Below are 23,329 nucleotides of genomic sequence, written 5' to 3' on the forward strand. Positions count from 1 at the left end.
TTGCTGCAGAAAGTCAAGGACTGCAGTCTTCAAAATGGATTGAAGCTCAGCATCAAAAAAAAACAAAGATTCTCACCACTGTGCCAATTGGTGGCACCATGACAGATGGAGAAGAGACTGAGAGTGTTAAAAATTTCAGCTTGCTTGGTTCTGCAATTAATACTCTTGGTACAACCAGTCGGGACATCAAAAGATAGATTGCTTTGAAAATGTGTGCTGTCAAGGACCTCTCCAGAGTGTTGAAGAGCAAGAAAACAGTGTCAGTCTAGAGACTAAGGTGCATCTGATCCAAGCCATGGTCTCCTCAATTGCCTGCTATGGATCAGACAGCTGGTCCATTTCTAAGGATGACAGAATAGATGGCTTTGACCTGAGTGCTGAGAGTATTAAACATACCATGCACTGCCAATAGAACAAACAGGTCTGTCCTGAAAAGAGTGAAACCAAGTTGCTCCTTGGAGGGAAGGATTTTGAAGCTCTGTCTGACATTCTCTGAGCATGTTGTCAGGAGAGTGACATCATGCTTGGAAGGGTGGAGGACAGTGCAGGAGAAGAAGACGCATGATGAGATGGATTGACACAGTAGCTGGGGTAATGGGGGGGTAGGAATAATGGGGTAAGAATAGAGAAATGGGGAGGAAATACATGCCAGCTAAAATGCAAATGTAAAAAAGAGTTGCTAAAGTAATAGAAAATGAAACAAATGTCAAGAAAACAAGCTTTATCAGAGATAAGAGTGGTAGTACATAAGAGAATCTATTACAAAAGCCCAACATTTACAAATGTGCCTGTATCTAATAATAAAGCTTCAAGTTACAAGAAGCTTCAAGTAACAAGAAGTTACAAGAACTTATATATCTGGAAAAAAATTAAGATAATTGGAGAGGGTGTAGGGACAGCACAGGAGAGGAAGGCCCTCTATGAGGTGGATTGATTCAGTGACTGGGATAATCGGGATGGGAGTGTCAGAGACAGTGTGATTGGCACAGGACAGAGCAGAGTTTAGGGCTGTTGTACATAGGGTCGCTATGAGTCGCAAGTGACTCGATGGCACATATCAACAACAACAAGTGGAGATTTGAATAACCACTTTTCAGTAAATTAAAAAACAACTACAAAAATAGACGTCTAACTCCATTCCCTAAAAAAAAAAAAAAAAATAAATCAAGTGCACCTGATACAAGCCATGGTTTTTTTAATCACTTGCTGCACATATGAGATGTGGATAATGAGTAATGATGAAGGTAGAAAAATTGATGCCTTTCGATTGTTGTATTAGAGTACTGAATATCCCATGGACTGCCAAAAGAACAAATAGTTATGTCTTGGAGAAGGTGAAGCCAGAGTGCTCCTTTGAGACAAGCATGGTGAAACTTTGTCTCACATACTTTGGGCATGTTGCCTGGAGAGACAATTCCTCCGAGGACATCATGCTTGGAAAAGTGGAGAGACAACGAAGAAGAGGAATACCCTCAACCAGGTGAGCTTAAGGGTGTGAGAGATTGTGAGGTTGGCATGGGATAGGACGGGGTTCGGATCTGTTGTTCACAGAGTCACTATGAGTCACATTCAACTCAATGGCACCTAACAACATAAAAATAATAATCTACTGATTTTATGTATATGATATTCAAATATCAGCAAAATCAAGCACAGGTGACAGAAATCTGATCAGGGACTGCCTGTGAGGATTGCCTCTGGAAAACGACTAGTTGCTGGAATAAGGGAATTTTCTGGGATGAACAGAAATGTTCTTTAATTTCTGGGAGCAGTGTTATTATGTTACATGAGTGTAGATACTCATGAGAATATGTGGAACTACATAGTTAAGACTTCTGTATTTCACAGTAGGGAAGTTATACTAAGTTTTAAACATAAGTTTAAAAAGTGTTGAGGCAGAGAGGTGGATGGGATAAAGAAAAACAGTTCATTTCAGACCTGAGTTACTTCTACATTTGCTGTGACATCAATACAGAATATGTAAACAATTCCTTAACGAGAAGAAATTAAAATTTACATGCATTAATGAAGACTCCATTTACTTACTAACAACATTACAAAGTTACTACAACATAGAAAGTTCTAAAGTGACTACACTTAACAGCGATTTCATGTGTCAAAATTTTTAAGCTACTCATTTTTCACTTTAGCATCATCAATGAAAACGAAATTCAAATAAAGCAAAAAAAGTCAAACCATCTAATTCCTAATTTACTACAATTTCAAAAATATAAGAAAAAGGATATTTTACAACTTTACTGCCTAAAAAATTAAGAGGTTTTTCTTTTATCTTCAAAAATAATAAAATGAAACTTGTCATGCCAGCCAAAGGCAGGCATATGTTATGTGGATAGAGCTGGGTTTCACTGTCTGTTGCTAATTCTCCAGATATAGTGTGCACAAATAAATCTCCACAAGTAATTACAATGCATTGTTAGATTTGAAAAATAAGGCTGTATATTCACCAAAATGCAATGGCTGAGAGCCAAGAACACTGAGAGACACCAGTTAACACCAGCCCTGGTTCTGGCTTTACTTAGCTCTGTATACCCACATACACTAATTCATTTGTGGGTTGCTTGCGATGATTATTTGTAATATGCAGCTAATACATCAAAAATCTGTGAGAAAATGAGTCAAATGTCAAAACACTTATGTTTATATACAGTAAATGGTTATGTTTTCATTTCTAACAAGAAATAAGTATGATATAATGAATGATGCACGACAAATGGTAGGTTATTACTTAAGCATTCTTACTAAAAGTAAGAAAAAGAAACTGAAGTTTCAAATGTGAGCAGAGAAGTAATGATGTTTCCAGTACAAACTCTTTCAGAAACTGCCTGCATATTATTATGTGATACATATAAACTGTTCAGAAGAAAAATGGATACATTAGAAACTAAATTTAGAAATATGTATGATGAAAAGAATGAAAACAAATGCTAAGATACTAAGGGACAAGAGCCCACTGCACATACATTTAGATTGTACTGAATATAAGTTCATTTAAGGGATACATGTTGCCGCTAAGAATGTGTGAAAGACATTATTGCATTGTTAAATCAGATGATAAATGTCTCTTTTGGTTACTTTGTCAATATAGCACATATGGTTTTCAAGAGGCACTAGAAACACGTATTTTTAGTTCTTGGATATTGAAATCAAGGTTTTTCCTGTATGTTGGAAAATAAGTTGAAGACAAAGGTCACCATTTGTAACTAATTACAATGTGCAAACTTTTTCCATATGGTAATAATCTTTCATCTACTCAAGAAATCAATTTAATTAGGTCTCTGGGAAATAAAACATGTCCAAAATAATACTAAGTAAATGTTAAGTAAAAACAGCTGCTACCTTTTCTAGTTCATGCCATTATTTAGCAACTTGAATGGAAAATACTAGTCCTGAGCAACACTGTGGTTTGATCGGACCAGCAGTTAATTCAAATCATGTTCTTATAAGAGTTCATTCAATCATCTATTTTACGGTATTTACTATTTATAACAATCCCTCAAGTGCAATTATATTTTTTTTGTTATTTTAAGTAGAAACAGGATTATAACTACTGCAAATGCAGGCTCAAGTTACCATTAACTGAGACCTAAGTGACAAGAACAATCCAGGCAACATGGCCTAAACTGGGATTCAAATCCCCTTGAGAAAAGAAAAGGAAAGCAGGAAGGGAGGAAATTCAGAAGGAACAAGAACAAAAAGAATATATTCCTTACCCCTACGTCTATCCTACGCTCTCAGCCCAGTCTTACTGGCTTAACACAGCTTAAAAGACAACTTGCTCTCCTCAATGATATGGATGAAGCCTTCTCGATCTCATTATTATACTTTACTAAGGGCTATAGTTGTTGCTAGGAAAGGCTATTCCTTGGAAAGGGATATCATACTTGAAGAGATGGAGGGAGAGTCAGCAAAAGAGAGGAAGACCCTCAACGAGATGGACTGACCAATGACTGGAGCAATGGGCTCCAGTGCGTCAGAGATGATGAGAATGGCACGGGCTAGGACAGGGTTCGGATTGATTATTCATAGGGCCGCTATGAGTTGTCCTTGACTCAATGACATCTCACAACGACATGAGCTACAGAGGGAGCTCTGGTGGCCTAGTGGGAAGAAATCATAGTGCAATCCCAAAGGCATGTAGTTCAAATCCACTAGTTGCTCTGTGGGAGAAGGAGGTGTAATCTCCTGCTGTGTGATTTACTGCCTCTGAAAACCCACTAGAGGGTCAGCTATGAGTTGGTTTTGACTCGACAACACACAATAACATGGGCTATAGTGTGACAGAGATGAAGGTGGTACAGGATACCAAAGGTTTCAAATCTAATGTTCAGAAGGTCGCTGTCATACTCAACTTGTTGGCACCTAACAACAACAACAACAACAACAACAACAAAATCCAACAGTGTCACAAAGTTAACTTTTAGTTCCTGAATATCACCATGTTCTTTCCAGATTTTGGGACTTTTCTCCTCAGTTCTCTTTACCAGAGAAAATTCCCTGCAGCTTTTAAACATCTTTTTTTGGTCCCATAATAAGAGTATAACTATGTGTTTTCATAATCTTTTCCTATTTCCTTTATTTTAACGTTCATCACACCTATGATTATTACTTTTCAATTATCTTTCTCACTGAGCTGCATTACTTATAAACAGAAGAAAAAATATGAATCTTATCACTCTATCTTAAGAGTTGTTATGAGTTGGAACTGACTCTATGGCAATGAACTTTAAGTTTTCACTGCTTTTGTTGTTGTTTGGTGTCAAGCTCGAACTCATAACCCCCTTAAGAACAACAAAAATAAATCCTGCTTGATTCTGTGCCATCTTCAAATGCAGCTATCTGAAGCTCTAACTCATCCTCTGCAGTAGCCCACTCCACTGAAATTATCAAAACTCATAATTAAGGCATACTGTTGTTGTTGTGTACCAGACTCAGAACTAACCCACAGCTGACTCTTCAGGTGGGTTTTCAGAGGCAGTTAAGTGCACAGGAGGAGACTGCCCATCTTTCTCCTGTGAAGCAACAGATGGCCTCAAACTGCAAATTAAGGGAGAGATGTTTACAATTCCCTAAGCCTGGTGGTGGAGGCATAACGTTTTGGGCTGCTGACAGAAAGGACAGAGGTTCAGATCCACTGATCATTCCACAGAGGGGGAAAAAAATAAAAGCAATCTCTTTCTGTAAAGACCTGCAGCCTCGGAAACCTGGTGAAGGGTCCCCGTGAGCTAGAGCTGACTTGCTGGCAGGGAGTTTATCTTAGAGAAGACCACATTCTGAGTTGCCCCATCTCCAATTTCATTAGCTAGAACTGTTAAAATGTACTTTGCATAATGTACACTAGGAGCCAAAGTGGTCAGTTAATTTAGCTCAGTGTCACTTTCCAATGCAGTCTCAGGATTCCACTCCTACAGATCATTTCTGCTATAAACTAAAATAGCCCAATTTATGCAGCTTAAAAGAAGAGAAATTTTCATAGTTATGGAGGTCAAAAGTTCAAAATCAAGGTGTGTGCAGGATTATTTTCTTCCTTCTAGAGGCCACCAGAAAGTTCTGTAATTTCTTGGCTTGAAGACGCATCACTCCTCTCTCTCTACCTCTGTGGTCCCATGACATGTTCCCTGCTTCTGTGTCCTTGAGTCTTCACATGGCTTTCTTAAGGACATGAGTCACTGGGTTTAAGGGCCCATCTTAATCCAGTATGACTTCATCTGCAAAGATGCTATTTCCAAATAAAGACAGTCACAGGTACTGGGGGCTAAGAATAGGAGTCACTGGGGCACAAGGGTTAAGCTGCAGCTGCTAACCATAAAGGTTGGTGATTCAAACCCATAAGAAGTTCTGCAGGAGAATGAGCAGTCTGCTTCCATAAAGATTTACAACCTTGGAAATCTCACAGAGCAGACTATTGTGTCCTACAGACCTTTTGTCCATACTGTCAGGCTCTATCATTCACCTAATCTGCTCATCCACTTTCTCTTACAAACACAGAGAAAGGGTGGTGGTGGCTGAAAGACACACCCTAGTCTATCTGGCTAACTTACCCTCTTCCTTTAAATTTCAGCTTACCAAATGCTCACTATATTTAATACATTGTATTCTCCACCAGAGAATTAGTAATAACTGAAGACTAAAACACATCAAATATATTTAAGTTAATAAGTTTATAATGTTATTTAAAAAAATCACCACCATTCACTTTTGGAAGATAGTGGTAAGCCAAGCCAAAGAATTATAAAATCAAATAAACAGAAAAAGAAAGCATTTAACCTCCCCTTTTCTAAAGGAAGCTCGCCACCTGGAAAATAGTTATTAGCTAGAGGGAAGATTCTCTAGGCAATGTGGAAATAAAAAGAATGACAAAATGATATTTTCAACCTGAATTAGTGAATATAAGGATTGATCATTGATGGTGAGACCAAAAAAGAGATAGAGGCAGGTATCATGCACCATGTGATAGGAAAACTGCCTTGCCAAAAGAAACAAATAAGCACAACGAAAAGAATTCAAATCTGAATCTGATTAGGTCTGTAGTTCATACTAATAGAGGAGATAAAAGAGCAATGTGTTATATAGCACTGACCATAAGTAAAATCCATAGGGTATTGTTTCATCCACAAATAAATTGCACAAAAGGATAAATAAAGACTAAAAGAGATCAATTTCTGCTTGGCTCGTGCCCCACCCCCCATGCAATTTTAACTTAATTTCTTAAAGTCAAAGTGGTGATTTCTTTCTTTGGATGCACAGTCACAAGTCTGATGAAGATGGGACGTTCAGTAGTCACTTTCTCTTAGGTACTACACTGGAATTTGTACAGGCAGTCTGAATACCGGTTCTGTGTACCTATAAGCTTAATGCTGCTTTTGTTGGATGCCACTTTGACTTCAGGGAGAATAAATCCCATTTAAAAAAGAAAGGCTAAAAAAAAAAAAGTTAAAAAAAGATCAAAAGGCAGCACTTAAAACAATGAGTGAAGCTATCTGGCTCCTGATTCAAATAAACAACAACAACAAAAAACGTAACACTCATAAGGACTTACTGTGATTTCTAAAAAATCTTATGGCCACCATGTAGTTATGTTCGAAGTCTGAGTGCCTCATTTCTGAAGATATATAAAAAATACTTATAAAGTAAATGGCATTATACCAGGGTTTTACTCCAAAATAATTAAAGAGAAGGGAGGATGAGTTTGAGTATGAATAAAGCAGGACTGACTATGAGAGGTAGGGAGGTGAAGACAGGTGATAGGTTAACTTCATTGTTTTTCTATTTTTAAGGGGGAGGAGGGGTCACACACGCTACCAATCTATTTGTACCAAAAACCAGGATGAGATTTTCTAGAAAAGTTAATTCATGAGGGCCTTCCCTATTGGTGACAGTAGTTTTTAATATATTGTTTATCGTGCCATTCTAAGACTAATGAAAAACTCAAAAAGCTCACTGCCGTCAAGTCCTATCTGACTTACAGCTGACCCTCCTTTGGGCTTTAAAGGCTTAGGGTGTTCATTTTACTCCCTCAGAGCTGCTGATGGGTTCACACTGCCAGAGAAGCAAGATCTTTAGGACAGTAGGGCAACTCACTAGGTACTATGTCAGCAGTGCTTTCTAAGACCCAATCAGCTAACAGAAACCTTTAAAAGTACTGGTCATTTAAGACCCCTAGCAGCAGAGTGGTTAAATGCTTGGCTTCTCATCAAAATGTTGCTGGTTTGATAGATCAAACCATGTATTTACCTACTTTCCCTGTGAAAAACCCCAAAATCATCAACTAATATAAGTCACAAGTTGTTAATATATAATCAAACTTAAGAAGGCTTGATTTATATTGAATAGGGGCAACAATATTAACACCACTGAACTGAATGTCCCACAACGATACACTTTTAAGTCTTGTGCTATGTTTGTGCTGGGCCAATTTAAGAGATTTGGTATTTCTTTGAAATGCCTTGATTTTAATTGCTCAATTAAATTTTTTTCATCAAATTCTTAACATAAATTAAAATAGAGGTAAATAGTGGCTTTAAATTGAGAACAACCATAAACCTTTAACAACAAACTTCGTAAATTAAAAGTAGTTTAGACTTTAAATATATATATATATATATATATATTTTTCCCCTAGAAACTAAAAACGAAAAATACTCTTCAAAATTAACAAAAAGTGATGCTAAAGGGAGGGGAGGGAAAGGTACGCCATTCAAACCAAAAGGCGTTTTCCATAAATAAGAAATTTTAATTTTTTAAACCTAGTGATGAGTCATATAGGTTAGAAACAGTCACATGCAAGCTCTGGAAACTTACTTCAGTTTCTCCTCTTCATTCAATGTCTTCCACAGTTCTTCAATTTGTCCTACTGCATCCTTCAAATTGGTCTTGGAATTTTCCATAAGAAATTTAGCACGATGATCTTGAACAAAAAAGTCCCTTGCTGACATGGGTTTCTTGATTACGCGATTGCTAATTAAATCATAAGCTGTAAGCTGCCCAGATTTGTCATCTACCATGTTTGACTTTTTGTTACTGTGATTTTCACAGAGATTCTTGGGTTCAGGATTTGGATGATTATTACTACATGTTAAGTCTCCTTGTGGTGCTAAAATTTTCACAGGTTCAATGTTCTCTCCCATTGAATTTTTAAGTACCTTTCCCTTGCTCCAGTCATCTGCGAAGATTTCCAGAGACGTCTCTGGGACTGCTGCTCCCTCATTTTCCTCATTCCCATCTACATGACCTTTACTGCCGTTTTCCAATTGAATGTGCTTGACAGAACCTCCAAAATAAGTTTCATGATCTTTGCTTTGGGCATCCTCACATGACAAATTATTTGATGGACTCTCTTGAAACGGATTTTTCGTGTTCTTATCAATGCAAGAATTTTCACTGCAAAAGTCATCAAGATGATTATCAACAAGTAAATGATGATTTGTACAATTATTAGTGTTTTTTTGAGGTTCATCATTCTGTACATCATCTTGGAAAGGAATGGCTGACGTATCAACATTTGGATAATTATTTCCAGATGATTCCATGTCATTAAAAAGCACATCTGTTTGTACTGTTCTATTAATAATCATGCCAGCTGAGGAAACATCTGTTTTATTATTTTCACAAGAATTTGTACTAGGTAGTGGTCCATAACAAGTTGTCATTAGGTTTTCAAGAGCAATTAAAACAGATTCCTAAAAATACAAATAAACAAATGTTAAGAGGATATTATGAAAATCTTCAATAGCAACAAGATTTAAGGCAATAAAAAAGTAAAAATTTTTTCACATGAAAAATTATTATAATTTCACAAGTTTGTAATCAGCATAAATTAATACAAAAATAATCAGGAAAAAAACTTACCTTATTCTGTAGTAATACTTGACTTTTATCTGGTGTTAAATTTACATCCACGTTAGCTGTAGGTACATCAATTTTTAGAAAGAAAATGGGATAAAGACGAGAAGATTCTTTTAGGAACTTTAAATTGTAGTAATGCCGAATTAACTAGAAAAAAAATGAATAAAAGACAAAACCATCATGTAAATAAAGATAGCACTGCTAACTTTAATCAGCATGAAAAAGAACAGAGTCAACTGAGAAACTCAGTGAAAGTATCCATTTAGAGGTCAAGAAGTTATGCACACTCCTAAGTACAAGTATACACTTCACAGTTAAGGGATACAAATATACAGCTTCCTGGTTAAGGGATAATAGTGTTGTGAAATCTTTGTCAGCCTAAGTTGTAAATTCAAACTCTGCTAATTTCCTGGTTACGAAAACTAAAAAATTCACTTAATGTGACTTATTAATTTACCCACCACATATATGGATAATATTAGCAAAACATTTACAAATTGTTATTATGGCTCCCCCCCCCCTTCTTTTCCTTAATTGAGGGCAAATTTTTGGAAGTAACATTTTGACAGCTCTCAGAGGTGGTTCCTATGGATTTAGTTTTTTTCATTACGATATTACCTTTAATACCTCTTTTTGATGAATTGGTCGATCATTTATAAAGATGAAACTCCTTTCAGGAGTGGAAAGACTTGTGAGAGAGTGATCTGCATCGTGCTTTGGAAGAAATCCACTTAGAGAAATCTATAATCATAACAGAACAGAATTAACTGAAAATAATACAATGTCAACAATAAATGTGGTTCCATGGATCTGATTACTCTACAAAGTATAAAAGACAAACAGATTTTCATTGTAAGGTGTGATAAGCTATTTGCCTTACATTGAAAAAAAAAATGCCCAAGCACATGCAATGATGTCTTCTGCTCTTTACCACTTCTATGTTGGAACTGCACTTTAAGGACAAATCACAAGTCATATAATCTTCAAGAATGATCACCCTTTTAAATGTTTATCTTTCATGCAACATAGAGCATAGCTACCAAATTCAGTGCAACTCTATTTTTCTTTTAAAATTATCTTCCCTTAAGTTAAGACTTTTTCCTGGCTGTTTAGAGGTTTTCTTTTTAGTCACCTTTTCTTGTAAAGAAGCAATTGTTTTAGTCTTTATATCGAATATGTGTCTTTTTATATTTAATATTTTTAATATATCCCAGCTATAAACCCAGGAATTAGGCTTTTCTTTCTTAAAAAAACCCAAAAACCCAATAACCCCCCGCCCCGAAACCTTTTTAACTTCTTCATGGTTGAACACTGATTACACTACTATAGTTTATCTTCATTTTTGTTAGATTATCTTTTTACCAAAATTCTGCTGATCAAGATAAAATCAAAGATAAAATACACTGCATCTTTCTTTATTTTACAGAGGTATGGGGGAAGGATATCCTAGAAAAGAAACCTAGAGAGAAGAGGTGGAGGGGCTCATTAACCTAGTTAAATGCAGAGGTATGTTGAGAATATAGTATAAGAATTGCTCCACTACTAACTAGCTTTGTGATCTTGGCCAAGTTATTTAAAATATATGCCTATGATTTCTTAGATGAAACAACAGGAATGAAATATGTTATTAATTGTTAGAGCAGGAGTTGTAAAATTTCAGCCTTGAGTAATGGGGAAAAAGCCAGCAAGCAGTTAGGATGCTATTTTTAGTTAGGCAGAAATTTTAAGGCTCCTTACCCAGAAAGCCTGAAAGCTGTCACCAATGCCTATGGTTACCTCTGCCCTTGGAAAGAAGTAGTAAGGAGACGCACTACCAATTTCAGAACACCAAGTACATTACTGTTACAGTGTCCAATTGGAAAAAAAAAAATCCAAATATTGCATTATAAAAAGTAACCACTTCATTAACTATAAGACTTCACAACATTCATTAATGGTTATTTGCCAGGTAATTCGGGATCCTCTTAAACCACCTGCTGAGCAGCAGAGTCTCAAAAGTCAGTAAAAAAGACTTACATTTGCTCCAAATAAAAATGAAGACTGAAATAAAGTTTAAAGTCCCAATAACAGGATCCATATTTCACATAAGACACAAAAATCAACTCAAGGTTGATCAGAGACCTGGGAGTACAGCCCAAAACCATAATGTCCATAAGAGACAAATTGGGATCAAGCTTAGAAACACTAGTCCAAAGAACAAAGACACAGCCAAATAGAACCAGAAACGCACAATCTGAAGAGGATAAAAATTGACACTTGGGACATTCTAAAGATTAATCCATATGTGCATCGAAAACTTTCCAACAGGATGAAAAGAAAACCTGTAAACTGGGAACAAACATTTGGAAATACCATCTCAGAAAAGAATCTTAGAACTAAAGTTTATAGAAGACTGATAACCCAATTACAAAATGGGCAAAAGACATAGAAAGAATTTTCACAGAGAAAGCTATTTTAATGGCAGACAGACACATGAAGAAAAGCTAGAAATCACTGGCAATAAGAGAGATGCAAATCAAAATCACAATGAGGTACCAACTCACTCCAGTAACAGTGGCAAAGTTTAACAGGGCAGCAAGTAATAAGTGTTGGAGAGGATGTGGCAAGAAAGAAACTCATACATTGTTGATGGGATTGTAAAATGGTACCACAATTCTAGAAGGCAGTTTGGTGCTTCCTCAAAAGGCTGAACACAGAAATTCTGTATGACTCAGCTATTCTACTACTTGGAATATATCCTGAGAAAATGAGAACTGAGGCACAAAATGAGATTTGTAAACCAATATTCATAGGAGCATTATTCAACATCGCAAGAACATGGAAACAGTCCAAAGGTCCAACCACAAATGAATGGATTGAGAAATTATGGTACATTCACACAATGGAATACTATGAAGCATGCAGGATCAATGATTTTGTAAATTATTACCAGTTTGGGAGGGACTGGAGAGTATTATGCTGAGTGACCTAAATCAGTCCCACAAGGATAAATATTGTGGAAAACCATAAAAGAGAACTGGGAGAGGTTGGAAGTAGAGGGATGAGGATATGCAGGAGGAGGGGGAGATAAATCATGAGGTTGTACAATTTGACGGGGGTGTGTGTGTGTGTGTGTGTGTGTGTGTGTGTGTGTGTGTGTGTGTGTGTGAGGGAAATGGAAAGAATTTGTTCTTGAAAACAATGTATTTGAATTCTGTAAATCAACTATTAGAAAATTTTCACAAAAAAAAATTAGAAATTTTCACAAAAAAATCCCAATAAAGCAAAAACTACTGAATAATTTTGTTAATGTTCTTTTCATATTGTTTTGACTATACACAAAAAAACTCTGTTACTTCTAAATACTGACCACTGAATATGACTTAGGATAAACTTAAGAATTACCAAGTTAAAAAAAAAAAAAAAAAAGAATTACCAAGTCATATTCAAGTTATATAGAAAAATAAAATGGAAAAAATCTTATAAAATGCTAATAAAAAGTAAAAGGCATACTTGTTGCTATTAAGTTGATTCAGACTCATAGCAACTCAAGTGTCAAAGTAGAACTTTGCTCCACAGGACTTTTCAATGGCTGGTTTTTCAGAAACAGACAGCCAGGCTTTTCTCTGGAGGTCCTATGAGTAGATTCAAACTTCCAACCTCTAAGTTAATAACCCAGGGTTAAACAGTTGTATCACTATAAATTATGGTGGGTCTATGAGTTCTATCAGGGTCATTTTTTCTTTCTATTTACTCTCCTTGCTGAATTTCATCTATATCTAGAGTTTCAATAACTACAGATACACCAGTGCTGCAATGATATAGCTCTATCACCTCTAATTCTGTAATTGTATCCCCATGCTTACTATTTTCAATGGGCTGCTACTAAAAATTTCTGTTTCACTACATTCTAACAAAAGAGAATATTATTGTATTCTACTTATACCTTATGATATGTACAAGTGATTCCTTTCATGAGTCTTGGGAGATGCACTGGTTAAGCACTTGGCTGGAGACTGAAAGATCAGTGGATTGGATCCACCAGCTCCTCTGTAGGAGAAAGATGTGGCCATATGCTTCCATAAAGATTACAAACAAGAAACCCTAGAAGAAGTTCGAGTCTTTCCTACATAGCTGCTATGATTTGACATAAACCCCAAAAGCAATGGGATGACTTACTGTATATTCCTTTACCATGATAAAGAGCGATGCCATTTACTCAGTCTGTCAAACCCATTACCACTCTACTCCAATGCTCCTGAATAACCCTGTTTGGTCTTCTAGCTCTGGGGAGTTCTGCTGGCTTACTGGGGGAAAAGCTGTGCTATAAACCCAAATGGGGTTCAAATTCACCGCCTGTTCCAAGGGAGAAAGGTGGGCAATCTCCTTCTGCACAATTTACAGAGTCTGAAAATCCACTGGTGGGTTAACAATAAGTTCATTCCAACTTGATAGCTTCTATTCCAATATACTTATATAACTCAGAATTTATGTTTCTAAAGTAAACATGTAACCACTTATCATCAAGATAGTGGATTAAATTTATGTAGCAATTCTTGTCTCACTCAGGCTAACAACAAATACTTAACTGTAACAGATTAAAATCCATTTAAAAATATTTCAAAACCTAATCACATATGTTGGTGACCTTGAATCTGTTGGTTGCTTCTTTAATGGGGAAGTATCTTTCAACAGCTCCTTTCTGTAAAATACTTGTCTATTAGATACTGTTCTAAAGCTGAGCATTAAAATAAAAAGACTTGGAAGGACTGGTCATCCACCTCTGAAATAATAGGCCTTTGAAAACCCTATGTACAAGAAAGCACACTTAACAGTAGACTAGTAGCTATGGCAACTGAGGCTGAGCCCTCAAACATGGAAACACAAAGAAGGAGGAAGAGTTGTAAACAGACACTAGTGATTACAACAAGGAATGTGAGAATATTATTCATACTTTGTGCAATTAAGACTTTGCTAGAGATAACTGAAAAATAGTTGTAAAAGTACACAGCACATGGCCAGGAGAGATCAGTCCTTGGAGAAGGACATCATGCTTGGAAGGGTGGATGGACAGTGAAGGAGAGGAAGACCTCGGATGAGATGTATTGATACAGTAACTGGGACTATGGGGGTTAGTGTGTCGGAATTAGTGAGACTGGCTCAGGACAGTGAAGGATTCAGAGCTGCTGTACATAGGGTTGCTGTATACTGAAGGCAGGTGACTCAACGGCACATAACAACAATAACGTACTATGACAGGTTTGGAAGCAGGAGTGGCATCCACTTTCTAAATAAAATGCCTCCGAAACTCTATGAACTTTGATAAATGTTGACAAATATGTTGTTGTTGATTGCCGTTGAGTCAAGCACAACTCACAGTGACCCTACGAACAAAAGACCTGAAGCCTTTCTGTAACTATTACTTCTCAAAGTTCATAGAGCTTCCAGAGGCATGTTTAGGAAGTGGATGCCACTCTGGCTTCCAATCATATATAAATAAGAAAAAACATATTTATGGATGTAAAACTATATAATAGGAAGTGATGGTAAAAGTATAATGTTCATGGGCTGCAGGATCAGAAACAAGTTGGGTCAGCTGGAAATGAAATTCTCATGTTCTCTAATAAGAAATTCATGCAAGACGGGACTGAAATCAGTCTTTCCATTTCAAACATTGGGTTTGGATACAGTCCTCTCCCACTAACAAAAAGCTACTTAAAAATACTGTGACCACTGTTGCGAGGCTGCTTGCCAGGGTCACAAGAATAAGCTGGGACAACTCCAACACCAAGATTAAGGCCAAACCAAGGTGGCTAAGGAAAGGGTCCTATAAAATTCTTCGCAGGATGGGAGGAGGCACTACTAACATAGCACCTGATTTTGAACTGAGGGGCGAGGAGGAAAAGTGCCAAATTATTATGAGAAGAAGTGGAGAGATACAAAAGAAGCACAATAAGCTTCTGTTCAATACAGTATTGTAAATTAAAATTACAATGTCAGAAAACAAGAACATTTTCTATTAGGAAAACAGAGAGAATACAGCAATATGTAAAGGTCTTGGAAATTAGTTATATTTAAGAAAGAAATTCGCCCCTTAAAAAAAAAGGAAAGAAAAAATCACTGCAGTGACCCTATGAACAAGAGACCTGAACTGTATCCTATCCTGTGCCATCCTCACCATCTCTGAGCTCACTGCTGTAGGCATGGTGTCAACCCATCTCAGCTGGGGTCATCCATTCTTTTGCTGACTCCACCTTTGCAAACATGACAGGTCTTTTCCAGGCATAGCTTCTCCTAGTGACAGGCAAAGTATGTGAGACAAAGCTTTGCTATCTATGCTGTGGTTTTCCCAAGATATATCTGTTCTTTTGATAGTCCATGAGACATTCAGTATTCTTATCCAACATCAAAGCTCATAGGCATCAATTCTTATCCACTATCCAGTTCTCAGATGCACAGCAAGTGACTGAAAAGATCATGGTCTGAGTTGGGAGCATTTTAGTCTTGAAACTGACATCATTGCTTCTCAGTAATTTGGTGAGGTCCTTGACTGCAGACTTTTCTAAAGGTATAGGTCTCTTGATCTCCTGACTGCCAGTGCATTTGGTTGTGGATCCAAGAAAGATGCAATCTTTTCTCCATCTACCCTGATGCTATATATTAGTCCAGGGTGAGGGCTTCTTGTCTTCTTAATGTTGAGATACAATCCATATTGAAAGCTACATAGTTTGTGATCTGCATCAAGCATTTCAGGTCCTTTTCAGTAAGGAAGGTTGCATCATCTGCATAATATAGGTTGTTGATGAGTCCTCCTCTGATCCTCAAACCACATTCTTCTTCACAGATTGAAGTTTCTCAAATGAGTTGTTCAGTATACAAACTGAATAGGTATGGGGAAAGGATATAACCCTGATGCATAACCTTCCTGATATTAAATCAGATAGTGTTCCCTTGTTCGGTTTGGATACAAGTTTCTTGGTCTAGGCATAGGTTTCACTTTAGCATGATTAACCTTTCAAGGATTCCTCCATTCTCAATGTTAGCCAGTTTGTTACGATCCACACAAAAAATACTTCTGAATATAGTCAATAAAACAGAAGACAATTAGCATACATTTAAAACCAGTAATAACAGAAATTCCAGAAAGTAAGAAAAAGTGGTAGTTTCAATTAAGTTTAGAACAACCAAAACAAGCATGTTGCAAGGAGGGACTGGTCCTTGGAGAGGGACTTCATGTTTGGCAGAGTGGAGGGGCGGTGAAGGAGAGGAAGACCCTCGACGAGATGGATCGATTCTGTGACTGGAGCGGTGGGAATAAATGTAATTGAGATGGCTAGGTTGGCACAGGATAGAACAGCATTTAGAGTTCTTGTACATGGGGGTTGCTATGAGTCGCAAACGACTCGATGGCACACAACAACAACAACATCATATGAAAATAATTCAATTCCGAACCCTAGAAGTAGAACAGTTGGGGAATAAAATCAGGCAGTAGTGAGGCGTTTACTCAGAACTTCTCACGGTCATTTAGTAAGAACAGACTCACAGCTGAGCCCAGCAGTATTGGGCTTCTGAAGTTACAAATCACAGGAGGAGAGTTCCCCTCTGTATCCTGTGGAGCCACTGGAGGATGTGAACTGCCAGAGAGAAGACACCTTGGGATTAGCAGAGCAGTCTCCTTCCTACTACTGCACCAGAGCTCCCCATACTGAACTTAGCAAGGAATAAAACAAAAAGCAAACCTACTGCCATCTCAGGGTAACCCTTCAAGACACAACGTAACTGCAACAGAGGGTTTGCAGTACTTGTACTAAGAGGGCTCCTAGCAAGGAATAATATGGGGACAAAAAAAAATCAAATTGACTAACATGTCTGGGGAAAAAAGAAAGGCCGTCTCCTCCTATTATGGATTACATCCTTGAAAACCCAGTGGAGATTAGCGGAGTCAGAAACAACTGATAATTTGAGTGAACCATTTTAAGAATATAAATGGAATTGTTTTTAGGTGTTTTTACGTGCTGTCGAGTTGCCTGCGACTCACAGCAATCCTATGCACAACACCCTTAAAACCTGCTGTGCCAATCTTATTGTCTCTGACACTCCTACCCCCATTACCCCAGTCACTGAATCAATCCATGTCAATGAGGGTCTTCTTCCCTTGCACTGTCCTCCATCCACCCCAGCTTGACGTCCCTCTCCAAGGACTGGTCCCGCCTTGCAACATGTCCAAAGTATGTCAGATGACGAAGTTTCAGAATCCCTGCCTCCGAGGAGCAGCCTGGCTTCACCCTCTCCAGGATGAACTTGTTTGTTCTCCTAGCCATTCATAGTATATTCAATACTCTTCTACACCACCACAGCTCAAAGGCCTCAATTCTCCTTCTATCATCCCTAGTCACTGTTCAACTATCCGATTCATAGCAAGTAATTACAAAGAACACGGCCTGTATCAGGCGCACCTTAGTCTCCAGACTGACATCATTGCTCTTCAGTACTTTGGAGAGGTCTCTGACAGCAGACTGTCTCAATGCAATTTGTCTTTTTATTTCCTGGTTACTGGTATCAAGAGTGTTGACTGTGGAGCCAAGCAAACTAAAGCTGTCAGCAATCTCAGTCTCTTGACCATCCATCATGATGCTGCCCATCGGCCCAATGGTGAGAAGCTGCACTGCAATCCCGAAGGCATGCAGTTCACTGCCACCAGCTGCTCCATGGGGAAGGATAAGCAATCTCCTCCCGTATGATTAACTGCCTCTGAAAACCCACCTGAGGGTCAGCTATGGGTCGGTTCCAAAACGACAGTACACAAGAACAACAACTTAATCATCATAAATGGAATAGTTAACTTTTAAAATAGCTGTTATTGTGTCTTGTCAAGTCAGAATGACCCACCATTGGGTTTTCTGAGGCAGTTTAATCCCATGGGAGGAGACTGCCCATCTTTTTCCTGTGAAACAGCTGGTGGATTTAAACTACAAGCTTTCAAGATTTCAGTGCAGTATCTTTCCAGTAAGCTAACAGAGCTCCTTTTTAAGTTAGCAGAAGAATAAAAAGAGAATAAAAGCAACATTACCAAACCAACAGAAGTGAAAGAAACAAATAACAATATGGTAAACAAATAATGCCAGAACAAGTCTAAATATAAATAAATACAAATGCAATAGATTAAGCACATTTTGTCGGCTAATATATTGCCACTAATTAAAAATTCATCCTTCATTGCCTAATCTACAAAAACGGATCTGAGGTTATTACAAGTTTTTCCTTTTCCACAAAGGAACACGGTGTGAGAACTAAGAGCTGAAGAGGTATTAGGTGGGGGGGAAAGTTTCTGCTTCTTTTTCCAGTGCTCAGCTGGCAGCGAGGATGACTTTCCTAGCTTTCTTGCTCCTGCTATGGACAGGAGTCTTGCCTGCACCCAAAGGGGACCTCTCTTCCAGCATTAACTTCCCACAGCGTGGGCAGCTTCTCCAGCACCAAATTTCTTTCTGTACCACATACATGAAGTTCACATACAAGATGTTCTTCCAGCAACCCACCTTCTATTGATAGCCACCAGCTTGCTTCTCTCTTGGGGAAGTTTTATAGTAAAGTACTTCTACTAAGACATCCCATGAACAGATTTCCCCAATCCTCTATAGAGTATATTTCCTGCAAGTTTTGCCTGCGTTGCACCACAGCAAACCTGTCACATTACAGGAGGCACAGCTGACACTGAGGAGCCCCAGCAAGTCTGGATCTCAGTCCTGCTATCGAGGGCACTGTTTCCCAGCCCTGCAAGTCCTGTCAAAATGATTCTAACAAATTGCAACCCTATGTGCTTCAGAGTATAACCGTGCTCCACAAGGTTTTCAATGGCTGTAATCATCTGGAAGGAGTCTCTGTTTGGTGTAAGTTGGTAAATAATGGGCTGCTAAATGAAAAGTTGGAGCTTCAAATCTACCTAGATGGACCTCGGGGAAAGGAAGTAAAAAATCTACTTCTGCAGAATTACAGATATTCAAAACTCTATGTGGTACTGATGCGCTCTAAAAACACAAGGTAGCCATGAGATAGAACTGACTGCACAGCCACCAGTGTGGGTTAATTTTATGGAACCGGTTTACCAGGAGGGAGCTCTGGTGGCATAGAGTGTAGGGAGTGTGCTGCTAACCCAAAGGTAAAGCTTCTCTGGTGGTTCGAATCCACCAGTGGTTCCTCAGAAGAAATACAAGCAATCTTCTCCAGGGTGATCCACAGCCGCAGAAATCTGAGGGTCGGCTATGACTGACTCTGAACAGATAGAAATGAGCAAGAAAGGGTCCCCCCCCAAAAAAAAGAAATAAAAAAGAAAAAAAAAAAAAAAAAGAAAGGGTTCCCCACGCCTTTCTTCCACAGCAATGCTTGTGAAGCTCAATTGTCAACTTCCTGGTTCTTTAATTTAGGTAGTATTTATATGCAATGAAAGTCCCTTTTTTAGTAGACTGTTCTAGGTTTTGACAAATGGAAAAAATTTTGCTAACTATGACCACAATTAACATACAGAAGAGTTCTACCATCCCCCTAACATGTCTGCAAGCCAGCAGGTAGCCTTTTGTCCTTACAGTTCACTTTTTTCCAGAATGTCAATTAAACAGAAGGAAATAACAGTGTATTATCCTCTTCTATACTCAGTGCTTTCATGATAAAAATAAACAAAGTTCAGTCTTTCCACTCACCCTACTTGAAAACTCTTGATGGTCCTGGCTTTTCACCAAATGAGTCATGTAGTTCAGAATTACCTTTCCAGGCTTGTCACTGAGCATTTGTATCCTTCCTCCTCTTATTCCATGTGCCTTAGTATCTCCACACATGAGCACACATACCCTCTACCTCCAACTCTGTGTTACTTCCTTGTCCATTCACATACTTTTCCTTTTCCTGGTTTTGCCTTCTGCAAACTTTATTCATAGGAAAAAGGACAGAAAATAAACACACTAGCAACAGTTCTCCTGAGGAGCTGGGCAGTAGAGTATGCTAAGGAAGATTTTTTTCACTTGCTTCACACCCTTATAACCTACAGACAGAAACTTTACATTCATGGAAAATAACTGCAAGTCCCTTATTCATCACAAATAAGGTTTTATATGTTAGTTATATATACAAGAGTGAGTGGAGTGGGCCAAGACTCTTAATTGGGCAGCCATGCAATCTTCAACTACGAAGAAGGTCATAGGCTTGCTATTTCTTATCCTTAGGCTTACAATGTTATCTGTCGCTTTGAATGCTACTTGTCAGTCTTTCTTCCTTTCTGTGTTGAGAGATACTTCATAACTAGAGAGTATGACATAATTAGTATAAGTAGACAAATCATTCTATTAATAAGAAGGGCTACATATAACTGACCAGAAATTGCAATGTTGTTTACTGTGTCCTTCCATGTTTGGAACAGATGTGTATTTCATATCAAATAAAATCATCAGAAAGATCAGTCCTTGTAGTATTCTTTAGTCAATTTATCTCCATTTCAGATTTTTAACTAAATTCTTCCAGGAAGCAAATGGCTTTCATTTCCCAGATACTATTCCCAGAAGTAATGGGACTCATTTCCACAAAGCCAACTGGCATTTTTTACAATCATCTTGAAACTTCATACATTCTCTTTTTTTTAATTAATATTAATGAAAGTTTATAGAGACTTAGGATTTCCATTCATTCATTACCGCACTTTTCTCCCTACCCATCCCTCTCACCAAAACTTCTTACATTCTTAATTAACGGGAGTATTTACCAAAGCTGGTGCTGTGAGCTATCTTCTGCTTTTCTGTGTATTTAACTCGGGAGTAGCTTTATCTGGGGTGGTAATTTTTCATGACTTAAAGCTACCTTTCCATAAAAACTGCAGTTCTAACTGTAATGATATATTCACTTGAGATGACTTGTGGGGAGGAGGGGAGAGTAAAGGGGACTTTAATAATCTTTAGCCATTCTTTGGGGCTACTAATTATTTTACTTTAACTAAAACAGAAGCTTTCTGAATAACCTCTCCTTTATCACTTTACATCATGATAGAATTATCAGGATTAGGCAAATCGTTCCAACAATAAGAAAGGTCACATGCTTATTGGGCTAACAAAATACTTTGTGTTAAAGAATTTAAGAAACTCAGACTTGCTTTAAAGAATTAGGGCAACAATGCTCTTTTTACGACAATATTCAGAAACTTTTAAAAAAATGTATTATTCAAGTGAGTAGGCCCTTTGCTATTGAATTTCCGAGAGAGCCTCTTTAAAAGATTTTTCTTTTATTTTTTTCCCCCTTCTTATGTGCCATCGAGTCAGATCTGACTGGCACAGGAGAATAACACTCCTTCTCCAGCAGACCATCTGGTGGATTTGAACCACACACCTTCAGGATTGCAGCACAGCTTGCCACTAGGCCACGTGGGCTCTCTTTAAAGATTTCAAGTATATTCATTCCATTTACTACAGGCATTTACTCACTGCTGTCCACTCACATCAATGACTCATAGCTGACCCTCCATGGTTATCAAGGCTCTAACCTGCACAGGAGGACACTGCACATCTTTCTCCTGCTGAGCCACTGCTGGTCGGAGAGGCACCACCTTGGGGTGCCCAGTGCACCTCCCAGACTGTACCATCAGAGCTCCCTCGTTCCAAATACAGAAGTCAAAGGAATCCAACCTATTATATTTGGTAATTTCCTACCTCAGTTGGGAGTGAGATACTTCTACGCCTTCTCCTGTCGTGACTGTGTACTGCAGCTGTCTCTCAGGCGTCTATGGAGTCAAGCTAGGATTCCCTATCACATCTGGCAACCATGAAAGTAAAGGCATCATCAAAGCTTCAGATCAGAGAAAGATTAACTAGAGCAGTGATTTTCAAAATTATATTAACTAACAGTAAGAAATTCATCTTATACCAAGCTTTACTGTGTGTGTATATATATATTTACAAAGAATTTAAAGGATTTCTGAAAGCATTACAAACTCTTACTATATGTTTTATAGTAATATTTCCTTCTTTCTATTCATATTGTAAAATACTGGCTATACTTCATTAGACTGATTTCATCATCCACTAATGTGTCTTAACACACCATATGGAAAGAGCGTGGTTACCACTATATGGTTTATGGCCCAAATCAATCAGCACTTGTTGTCTTTTAGTACAATTTTACTAGACAGAGAGTTACACCCATTCATTTACATGTTTCAAGGTCTAAGAGTTGAAAATATTGAGGTATCTTATGGTTGGTAAAACCTAAAATATTTATTATATGATGTTGTTGTGTACGTCAAGTCAGAACTGACCCACGTTTGACCATCCTGCAGGCTTTCAGAGGCAGTAAATTGCACGGAGGAGATTGCCTATCTTTCACTCATGGAACAGCTGATGGATTTGAACCAAAGGTACCTTTGCCCTGGAAGGATAATTCCTCATCGCTAAGCCCAGAATGTGGAACTTATTGAACCTATCATTAATATCACATGCAAGCAAAATATTGCTGAAGATCATCTAAAAAACAGCTAGAACAGTACATTTACAGAAAAATGCCAGAAGTTCAAGCTGGGTTTAGAAGAGGCCATGACAACAGGAGTATCACTGCTGATACCAGACTGATCATGAATGAAAGCAAAGAATACCAGAAGAATGTCTTTTTGTGTTTTATTGACTATGCAAAGGCATTTGACTGTGCATCATAACAAATTGTGGCTAACAATGAGAATAATGGGAATCCCAGAACACTTACTTGTGCTCATGCAAAACCTATACTCAGATCATGAAGCTGTTGTGTGAACTGAGAAAAGGAACACTTGTTGTTGTTGTTTGATGCTGTCGAGTCGTAGACAACTCATAGTGACCCTATGAACGAAAGGCCTGAGCACTGTTTGTACATAGAGTTTCCGGAGGCAAGCCATTTTGGAATTGGATGCCGCTCCTGCTTCCAGGCTTGATTTAGTCGGGAAGCTCCAGCCAACACTGTCCACCATGGGTACCCATTACCA

The 23,329-nt window shown here is 38.0% G+C and overlaps 1 protein-coding gene across 1 annotated transcript in view; it reads right to left on the bottom strand.

The window, feature by feature from the left end:
* PMS1 (PMS1 postmeiotic segregation increased 1 (S. cerevisiae)) overlaps window positions 1–23,329 on the bottom strand; it is a 105,540-nt gene that overhangs the window by 22,232 nt on the left and 59,979 nt on the right. The window contains exons 6-8 of the mRNA XM_006878937.1: window positions 9,982–10,104; window positions 9,367–9,510; window positions 8,320–9,197 (exon numbers count right to left, since the gene is read on the bottom strand). Of these exons, the coding sequence (XP_006878999.1) occupies window positions 8,320–9,197; window positions 9,367–9,510; window positions 9,982–10,104 (1,145 nt within the window). The remainder of the gene's footprint in view (window positions 1–8,319; window positions 9,198–9,366; window positions 9,511–9,981; window positions 10,105–23,329) is intronic.

This window comes from Elephantulus edwardii, unplaced genomic scaffold (assembly GCF_000299155.1).
Source record: "Elephantulus edwardii isolate Elephantulus edwardi_28Jun2011 unplaced genomic scaffold, EleEdw1.0 scaffold00001, whole genome shotgun sequence".
Taxonomy (NCBI): domain Eukaryota; kingdom Metazoa; phylum Chordata; class Mammalia; order Macroscelidea; family Macroscelididae; genus Elephantulus; species Elephantulus edwardii.